We start from the raw sequence: 10,883 nt of genomic DNA, 5'->3' as shown, positions 1-10,883 counted from the left end.
TAAGTTGATATGCTTTGTCACAAAGAAATATTGTGACAAAGTTTCACAGGCATGTTTGCGTCACAGTGAACCCGCTAGGCGATCCCGTCAGCCGGAGTTCAAGTTTGATCCATTAAGTTTTTTTTTCGCATCCATTAGGTTCTTCAATTTCTTTTTTTAAATAATATAAGAAAATACCATCGAATTTTTTGGTACAGTATTTTTTTGCGTTTTCTATTGATATATAACTTATATACTAATTATACATGATATATATAGAGAGAGAGAGGGGGGAGGGTTAATTTATCTTAATATATTAATCCAAATGTGTATTTACTAGATCAGAGGTAGCATTTTTCTAGTCGAATGTTGTTTTTCTTGAGAAAAAGTAGGGTGTAGGAGAATTCACATAGTATTTTTTTGGACAATTGATCCAAAAGACTAGGCTTACACCCGATTCACACGGGCTTCAGTTCAGTCCAATTCATCTTAAGTCAGGCCCACTAACTTCTCTTACTTAAACATCAACTTACAAAATTTTCCACCTAAAACACATTTTGAAATTCAATGGCATCACCGGACACCGACGTACCTATGGTTCTCGCCGGCGAGGGTTCAACCGGCGTTGGATCGTCCACTAAAAAGCCCAAGCGATTTGAAATCAAAAAGTGGAATGCTGTTGCTCTCTGGGCTTGGGGTCAATTTCTAACCCTAATTAATTTCCTTTTGTCTTTCCTTTACAATTTTTGGTGTGTAAATTTGACGATTTTATGCTGATTTATAAGTACCATAACCCGGTGACCTATTCAAATTTTAAACTAATAGTAGTTGTTAAGTACCATTGCACTTGCTAGTATTTCGTGACGATTGTGAACTTAGTGTACATATACATACATGTACATAAATTGAGTTATTTAAGAATTCAAGAACATGTCAATATATAATGTGTGTGTGTGTATTTTTCTAAGGTGAATCCTTGGTGGGCAGAGTTATCTGGTACATGTGCGTTTAACCCAAAAAATAGTTTTTGAAGTCAAAACAATTAAATAAATAATTCGGGTTTCCAAGTATAATCAATACTAAAAAGGAACAAATAATAATAAGGAAATAAATTAAGAGAATAAAGGAAATGGAAATCTTATTGATGATCTTCTCTATGAAAGTAATAATCTTCCAATAATATAGAACTGTAATACAACAACAACAACCCAGTATAATCCCACTAGTGGGGTTTGGGGAGGGTAGTATGTACGCAGACCTTACCTCTACCCTGCGATAGAGAGGTTGTTTCCGATAGACCCTCGGCTCCCTCCCTCCAAGAACTCCCCACCTTGCTCTTAGGGTGACTCGAACTCACAACCTCTTGGTTGGAAGTGAAGGGTGCTTACCACTAGAGCAACCCACTCTTGTCAATATAGAACTGTAATAGAATTTTGTAATTGACAATATAACTTAGTAGTTTCTCGATGGGGATACAAGATATGGAAAGGGGGTTTAAATAGTACTATCATTCGTAATTGTTTGCCTTATTTAGCTCATGGTCGTTACAGTCATTTATTGCATTAATTGTCCGTTACGTGATTGATTTGTAACGATTGAGGTAATAATAGCAAATCTCGTGTAATCAGGGATTGACTGATCCTTTTCATATTCGTAGCTATTAATGACCTTAATTATCAGTCTCGTGGCTACACTCTTATGTTTAACCTCGAGGCTAATATGCACGGTATATGTACGTATACCGTGCCTAAAACCCCCGAGGGTGTTGCACACATCTTCTCTATATGTCATTCTTCTTTGTCGTAATAACTCCAATGACAACTATCATCACAAAATAAGTCCGTGTGGCGAGTCTATTTTCCACTAATACAGATAGTCCCCCCACTTTATGGATATTCTCAAGTGAATATTTTGGAAGTGGAGAGTTTATTTATGGCAGAAATATTTTGCTGCCTCTCTCAAGATCATTATGACGTGCTGCAGAAGTGAAAAGATATGTCCTCCTTCCATTTAATGCTGGAGACACGTGTCTTGCTGCGATTGGTTATGAAGTTTGCAGTGGTTTCTCATTTGTGCTTGAAAAACTGCTGCAAACTTCAAAACCAATCGCAACAAGACACGTGTCTCGAGCATTAAGTGGAAGGAGCGCATGTCTCTTCACTTCAGCAGCACGTCATAATTATCTCGGGAAGAGGCGGCAAAACATTCCCGCCATAAATAAACTCTCTACTTCCCGAATATTCAATAGATAATATCCAGAAAGTGGGGGAACTATCTGTATTAGTAAAAATAGACTCGCCATGTGGACTTATTTTGTGATGACAGATGTTATCACGGCAAAGAAGAATGATGTGTGCAACACCCTTGAGGTTGTACGCACATATACCGTGCCTATTAGCCTCGAGGTTAAACATAAGAGTATAGCCACGAGATTGATAATTAAGGTCATTAATAGCTACGAATATGGAAAGGGTCAGCCAATCCCTGATTTGCTATTATTACCTCAACCGTTACAAATCAATCACGGACAATTAATGCAATAAATGGCAGGAGCTAAACAAGACAAACAGTTACGAATGATAATACTATTTAAACCCCCTTTTGTATCTTGTATCCCATCGAAAAACTACTAAGTTATACTGCCAGTTACAGTTCTCTATTATTGGAAGATTTATTACTTTCATACAGAAGAAAGGCTGCAATCATCAATAAGATTTCTGTTTTTTTATTATCATTTGTTTCTTTTTTCATATTGATTATACTTGGAAAAGTGAAGTAAATCAGTTATTAAAAATCCGAATTATTTAACTGTTTTAACTTCAAAATCTATTTTTTAGGTTAAACATTGTGCTGGTGGAAGATTTATGTTGATTTTAAGTACCATAACCCAGTGATATATCAATATTTTAAACTAGTGATTGTGAATCACCATTGCACTTGTTTTTTCATGTGAATGGTTTAAATACAATCAGACCTCTCTATAACAGCATCCATATATAACAATCATTCACTAGAAAAGCCAAGTTTTCGTCGGAACCGGTTTTTTAAGTTATATTTTACCTCTCTATAACAACTTTATACCTATAACAACAACATCCATATTTGTAGCATAACGTTTTTTGTAAAATTACTCCTCTATAAAAGCCATATAGAATCTCTAAGATTACTAATAATAGTTTTAAAAATATGCACATAATCCTTTTCATTTAACAAAGTTTCCATCTTGCATAATACATAAGATCTGCACATGATATGTTTTTCATTGGACAAATGCCAAAAAATATTTTTATATAGGATTCAATTGTTATGCACTTAGATTGCCTTCAAGGGAAAGCTATCAGATATCCTTTTGCTGAAAATTTGGACATAAAATTTTGCCAATTCAAGCGTTTTATCGCTAGTAAGAGAATGGATTCTACAAAATAAGCTACAATTACAAAGTTTTATCATCAATCTTTAAAGAATTTATTTTTAGTAGCTTTAAAACGTGTAATCTTAGAATTAACTCTTTGTACATTTAGTTATAAATTTATTAATAATGTATTAATTTTCTTAATATTTAATTAGTAAAATATGCATATCTTTTGAGATTTTAAATTTGAATAATTTTGTTATCGTTTATATGTAACATTAAAAAAATTGGATAATTTTTGTCTATAACAGCCAAAATATATTTTGCGTCAAATGTTGTTATAGGTGTATACCAGCCATTTACTATAAAAGCCAAAAAAATATCTGAACCAACAAGGTTGTTATAGAGAGGTTTGACTGTATATATTTTAGGAATTTACACTATATATACTTTTTTTTCGAGTGCTATGCTTTTCTAGGAGTTGTTTAGCCTTTCAAAAATTTGTACTCAGTAGAAAATATAATGAACTTCTAGTAATTATTAGTAGTAGTATTATTGTTGTTGTTGTTGTTGTTATTTTGGATTATAATGGACTGCGTTGAGTTTATATGGAGTAACATGGTCACTGAGGATTCATACTGCCGGCCTAAGTTTGTTTGAGACTGAGGCATAGTTATTGTATATAATTTTTTTTCGAGGTGAAAGTATAGATCGATCCTTGCTGAAAAATTGAATGTCCATGGATGCTTGTGTTCTTGATGTTTTTGCAACATCAGCTCTGTGTATGTTGACTTACATGAGATTAGAGATGGCTGTTTCTCGGAAAATTTAAAGTCAGTTAAGTACTTATGGTAATGTTGTTGTGTACACGCAAGCTTGTACTTGTTATGCGTGAATCGAAGACTAGAAAGCAACGTTAAGTGGAAGGTGCTTACAACAATTTAAGTTGTTTGTAACGATTTAAGGAGATTGTTTGATTATAGATGTTTTATTTACAGACTATTTGTCCTCTATGTTTGTTTTGAATGTATTGTTGTCCTTGTAACACTTTATTGTTACCTTATATATTAAGAAAGATCCTTGTATATTGTTACATCTTATGTTTCTGGGGTTCATATTGAAAAGATATTATAAATTTAATAGCAGTTCTGTACTTCCATTTGTGTATTTTTTCGTGTTTGTGTGTGTATTTGATTTATTCACATGCACATTTTCATGAATTACATTGAGCTGGTCTATCTAATTTATTTTAATTTTTTACATTCTTACGTTCAATAATCAATCCTGTGACTTTGGTTGCAGATATTGTGGTAGATAATTGTGCAATCTGTAGGAATCACATCATGGATCTGTGTGAGTTTTGGCTCTCTTTTCTACGTTGTTGAAGCCGGTGTTTCTTTTTCTCTGATATGATACCATTCATTAAATTTTTTATCCTCTTAATATTCGATCTTAGTTTATGCTAATTTTGATTAGGTATCGAGTGTCAAGCTAATCAAGCTAGCGCGACAAGTGAGGAATGTACAGTTGCTTGGGGTATGTTGCTCTTGTTATGCGTGAGAATTGTCAATTCGCCGCGACTTTTATGCTCTTTATGAAATTAGTTGCATAGGAATCAACTTATGCGGCATTTTATGTGTGCTACTATTGACACCTTAGATTTTGTCAAGACATAAAACTACTTGATTCTATTCACTCGTTGTGATAATAAGAAGGATGTGTTTGTGCCAATGGTCATGTAGTTATTGTTAAGTGGTTGATTCAGTGTTATTAAGAGGTAGATTCACCTTATTTTAGAGTTTAGGCAATTGTGGTGCCTTAATTATTGTACGGTATTGGATGATTAATGCTCTTCTGCAATATCAATAATTGTGTTAGATGAAGGAGGTTGATCTCTCTCAAAGCCAGTGTCCATAAAACAAATCTTAGGGTTAGAGTTTGTAGTTAAATGTAGGTGAATTAGAAAAATTGGGGTAAAGTTAACTGTTTAGTGAATTCTGGCTTTCCTAATATAAAATGGAATTTCTGGGTGTAGTTTGAAGAAGTTTTGTCTATTTATGGGGCAGAAAGCTCATACTTTTGAAGATAGAAACACTTCGGATAACTAAACAAGAGATTACCACACAAGAAGAACTTAGTGTCATGTCGAGATCAGTTGTATACCTAGATTTTGTTGAATTTTTTCCAGAATTTTAAGAGTTGAATTGGGATTTTGGTAACCATGCTTTGTGTTAACAGAAGATTATTTGTTTTATTTTTTATTTTCTGGCATCCACATTTTTTATTTGATTATAATGGTTCTAATAGAAGGTTATTTGTGCTATTTTAATTTTCTGTCATCCAGAGAAGTACAATGATTGTCAATTTTTACTTCTCCTTCATCTTCTCTATTTCATCTTCTCCTCTTGCTTCCTCTTTTGTTTTTGGGTTGCAACTCAAAAGTCATCTGTTGCTCCGGCGGTATGAGCTCAAAAGATGATGTGATTAATATCTTGTATCTCCTCTCACTGTATCTCGCCCATACACTCCATCAACAAACAGAATACCCACAGTCTCGCTCCCACCCTTTGTAATTCCCCCGTTTAACCATGAGGCTACGTGAATAGGAAAGACCAATATCCGTATACCACTGAAATATGAAGGAAGAAGAAAGCCATTTAGTTACTTGGTGGAGAAAAAGATGAAAACAGTTTTATTTGTTTGATCAATTTTGTTTCCTAGAATGTATTTTCTTTTGTTTTTTAGATTAACAATGGGCGCATGTTTCTGTTTTGATAAGTCATGTTTTTGAGAATACCTCTTCCGTTTTCGAGAAATAACTTTCCTTGTGATTTGGTCATGATTGAAGTCGTGATAGCTTGGGATATGCATGTCATTTGTTGATGGTATTAAAACATTTCATCATTCAGCTGGTCATCCACTTGTATGTTTCCGAGCTAACAACTATGTTAATTTTTTCCCTTTAAGTTACGCTGACTTACCAGATATAATTCTGCATTTTTCTCCCTTTGATTAATGTGCTATACTAAAGTATGTTAGCTGAATGCCTACGATAATTGCATTATAGCGCTTTACTATTGTTTGTACAGTAGAGGTGCAGACTGATAAGGCACAACCACATGAAAAGGATCTTCATATCAAACCTTTCCCTCAAAGCTTTGTTGTAGCGAGTGTTAAGTTGCTATTGGCAGAGAATATTAAATTGGAATTGCTCCAGCTCTATGCTTTGCATGTCTTTTGTATCATTAGATGCTTGACACTTGCCGTCACTTGAATGTGTTATTTCCGTTCTAAGCTGGTATTCATCTGTGTTTATACAAAATTACGGCATCTTTTGCAAACAATTCTGGAAGATAACAAATCTCATCCTCTAGAAATGACCACTAAGTTCCTTGAGTCACTCTTGACAAGGTAAGAAATGTGTCAAATATTGCTATATCTGGTGCTCCCTTTTTTGACCCCTCTCTGAGTGGGTCTACATTTTTTCTGTAGTGTATGAAATTGATGATTGACTAGAAGTTATGCTACACTCACAATCCTGTTTATGCCATTTTGGATGTGGATATTAATCTGTTATTGGGAGTTCATTGTTTGCCGTATCTGCTGATCGCTGTAGGTGTTTGCAACCATGCATTCCACTTCCATTGCATTAGTCGGTGGCTCAAGACTCGTCAAGTGTGTCCACTTGGTAAGTTGTATGATGCTGTCTTTGAATACAAATGCCACTATAGTATGTTACATCCTAAGTATATGTATGATGATTGTTCTATCTTTCAGATAACAGCGAGTGGGAGTTTCAGAAGTATGGTCACTAGAATTTATTGTTGGTGTACAGTGAATAGGAGTTTCTGAAGTATGGTCTGTTGGATTGAAGTCCCTGTCCTCTCTCTGCTATCAATGACGTTAAAAAGTTATGTTCCTTCCATTTTCGTTCTGCAGATATGAAAATCAAGGACTCAAACTTTGTTTTTGTTCTCATGTCTGTCTTAGGTTGCCTCGGAAGAATGAACTGTAATTGGAGATTCCATTTCTTATGCTAATTCTTGTCTCGTTGAGGAGTGTGTCAATGAATAGCATTGGTTATTCTCCTTAAATATTAGCAGTGATATAATCCTTAAATCGAAAAAACAGAGAGGAAAGTAAATAAAAGGGAGGTTGGATAACGATAAGAAAACCAGGTGGAAATAAGTTAAAGGAATCATATTGATCTCAATTGCATATTCTTTTACCAGTCTTGAGAAAATCAAAGCTCAAAGGGATCATCATAGTGGAGGTCAACTGAATGGTTTATTTGTTTTGCTTTTTAATGAAGCATATTGCGAGGAGGGATCTTTACATAAATAGCCGGTCATATTTATTGTTTACTTTTTTTTAGCCATATACATATATTATACATTAATTATATATATCTATACACATGTAATACATAAATTATGCACATATTATATTTTTACTGGCTATTTTTAATTTAAGCGATTGGAAAATTGCCGGCTAATGTAACTTTATAATGCAAAATAGCATAAAACGTAATGATTACTTTATAATGACCTTTTGTGCTCGTGTGTCCATGCATGCAATATACCCACACAAAAGTATTGTAGGGATTTGCAGCAGGCTTTCTTATATACGCATGCAAAATATACGCACAAGTGTTATAGGTGTTTGCAGAATAGGCTTTCTATTTGTGATATACCCAAAATGATTTTTCTATATTCATGAAGTAAGGGTAAGGTCTGACTACACATTACTCTCCCCATATTATATTTATAAAATTTCACTGGATTTATTATTGTTGTTGACCAAAATAACATTGAAAACAATCATCCAATACTCCTTGAAACCATGAAATAGTGGATTCACATAATGCTAGAGTGGAACCGTGGAAAAGCATTAGAGAGAGGGCAAAATTTTCTCACACCGAGTGTGTATACCAAATAGTACCAATTTACTATAGTTAAATGAGTGGAAAAGGGTTAAAAATGCTCCTAAGTTATTTGAAAAGGTCTAAAAATACCTCTCATCCACCTATTGAGCTAAAAATACCTTTTCATCCACCTTTTGGTTCACTTATTCTCTTTAACTGTTTAGATCAGTGCCGAATTAAAAATAATAATTATTTAAATTTCACGTGGCAACTTCTTATTGGCCAAATTAAAACATCTAACCCGTTAGAAAGACCCACTCATATATATCAGTTTTTCCGTACTAACCCGCCTCAAACACTAACCCGACCCGAACAAAAAGTTCAACTAAAAAAAAAAAGGCCCCCTTCTATCAAACTCCATAGAACAAAAGCTCCATGGAAGTTGCAGCGAACATATAGACACAAACTTACTACGTAGTTTTCTTTTTCTTGTTATGGCATCCGATTCAATTTACACGATAGACACAAATTGCATTATATTCAAGATGAGTTTAATTTAATCATTTTCACATAACGGAAAGATCTCAAAGTGATTGTTTGGAAGATATCATAAACCGTTGGACTACCCCTAGTTTTCCGTCCCATATTATTATCAAGAAAATCATTGACTCATTCATGCTAGACTTTTCTTGTTTGTTTAATTTGTTCATAAACCTATATTCGATGATAATGCAATACATGAAATCAATCAAGAAAATGAACACATGTAAATCCATGGGTTAGATGGAAGTAGGGCGTCTTTTTTTTATTTGAACTTTTTATTTGGGTTAGGTTAGTGTTTGGAGCGGGTTAGTCCGAAAAACGAGTAGATATGGGGTGGATCTTTCTAACATATTAGATGTTTTTAATTTCGACCAATAAGAAGTCGTCACGTGGAATTTAAATAATTATTTTTTAAATTCAGCATTGACCAAACGGTCAAAGGGCATAAGTGAACCAAAAAGGTGGATGGAGGGTATTTTTAGACCTTTTATAAAAGTTCGGCATTTTTTATCCTTCTCCGCTAAATGATTTACGAAGTAACAATATATATTTTTATTAATTAACAATGGTTAAGTTTGTCAATTATTAACCACTGACAAAAAAGCAAAGCATTCAAAATCGTCGCCTGAGAGATTCGAACTCTCGCGGGGAAACACCATGTACTTAGCAGGCACACGCCTTAACCACTCGGCCAAAGCGACGCTTATTGTTTAAAGAAGGTTTTAATATTTTGTTATTGTAAAAAAGATAATATTTAGTCAACAAATTTACCTTTTATTTTTCGTTATTCTTACGTACTTCACTTTAGTATACCAAAATTAACTTGAGCAGTTGGAACTTGGAAGTAGAACTATACTCCGTACAATTTTAAATATTTTCCTCTTAGACTTTGACGTAACTTGAAGGAAATCTCCTAGATATTCTTTAAATATAGATTATTTAAGAAAAAGATTTTAAAAAAGAGCTTTTTAAGAAATTAATTTCTAGTCATTTCCCGAATCTTTTTGGTAGTTAAAAACATAATCAATCAGTTAATATCTTTTGTTCTTTAAATTCACGTCACTTTAATATAGTAAACTTTTGAGTCCTAACTCCTAAGCACCATTTAGATTGTTAATTTCCTCCCGTGATACTCTCCTTTTTGCATGTTATTTCTGAAAAAAACTCAAAAAGTGGAAAAATAATTTATTGAGACATAACATATACTTTCGACTATGGAATTAAAGTGTGATATTGGTAGTTTGGAATTTTCACCATCCAAGGATGTAGTAGAATGGTAAAAACAATTTAATTAGAGATTTCGAGTATATATAAAGGGGCTGCTAGTTGTAGCGCGTAGTGTACTAGTGAATAGGAAAAGCAAATTGAGATTACTAATGACAGATGAAGGTTGAGGGTAGAACATGTTCAGTACCTCGCTCTTTTCTCCTTCACTGTAGAATAACAGAGGCATATCCAAGATTTGAAGGTGGCGAAAGCACATAAATGAACTACTCAACTAGTGCTCCCATCTAACTTTTGAACTTAAGGATTCCATGTAAAGTATATGATCATTTTTAATATATGCATATATATAAACATATGTATATTTAAAAATTTTGCCGAAGTTAACGATGTCCGGTGACCCTTGTACTCCGAACATAGGTCCCCCTAAGGACATTGGCGGAGCCACCTTATAGCAAGGAGTCTCAACTGATATCCCTTTACATAAAAAATACATTGTGTAGGTAGAAATTATATGCATATACATTATATGTTGACTCCCATTGATTTTTTCGTATATTTACTTTTATATATTTTGACACCGCTTAGTGAAAATCTCGGCTCCGCTCCTACCTAAGATGTCCTCAGTGAGTAGACAAATTAATCAGATAAGTGGATTTGGTCTACCAAATGCTGAAGAAGAAAAAAAGTTTAGAATTTCCTTGAACGCCGAAAGATTATATTTGGTATCGACTGTGTAATTGGTGATCATAAGTTACGTTTATCAATTATTTAGAATCAACTAACTCAAACCGGGCTCTAATAGTGTATACTTTTAATGGTAATTAAAAGCTTATTAAAATACTATCCGAACGAACACCATAAAAAAAACTTCTATGACCAATCATATAAACATGGAGGTGTTTAGATTGTTAAAAATTT

At 33.7% G+C, this 10,883-nt stretch overlaps 1 protein-coding gene and 1 non-coding gene across 2 annotated transcripts; one reads left to right on the top strand and one right to left on the bottom strand.

Moving 5' to 3' along the window:
• Nucleotides 1-318: 318 nt before the first annotated feature.
• Nucleotides 319-7,386, top strand: LOC107824015 (RING-box protein 1a-like). Its single transcript, XM_016650741.2, has 5 exons — nucleotides 319-676; nucleotides 4,634-4,684; nucleotides 4,808-4,867; nucleotides 6,948-7,019; nucleotides 7,109-7,386. Exons 1-5 carry the CDS (start codon nucleotides 547-549, stop codon nucleotides 7,144-7,146), a joined length of 351 nt encoding a protein of 116 aa, XP_016506227.1. The 5' UTR covers nucleotides 319-546; the 3' UTR covers nucleotides 7,147-7,386.
• A 1,971-nt stretch (nucleotides 7,387-9,357) lies between these two features.
• On the bottom strand, nucleotides 9,358-9,439 carry TRNAS-GCU (transfer RNA serine (anticodon GCU)). The gene has a single exon. It is a non-coding gene; the product is annotated as a tRNA-Ser (tRNA).
• Between the last annotated feature and the right edge of the window lie 1,444 nt (nucleotides 9,440-10,883).

This window comes from Nicotiana tabacum, chromosome 21 (assembly GCF_000715075.1).
Source record: "Nicotiana tabacum cultivar K326 chromosome 21, ASM71507v2, whole genome shotgun sequence".
In the NCBI taxonomy this organism is placed as follows: Eukaryota; Viridiplantae; Streptophyta; class Magnoliopsida; order Solanales; family Solanaceae; genus Nicotiana; species Nicotiana tabacum.
This window is presented reverse-complemented; position numbering and strand designations above follow the sequence as displayed.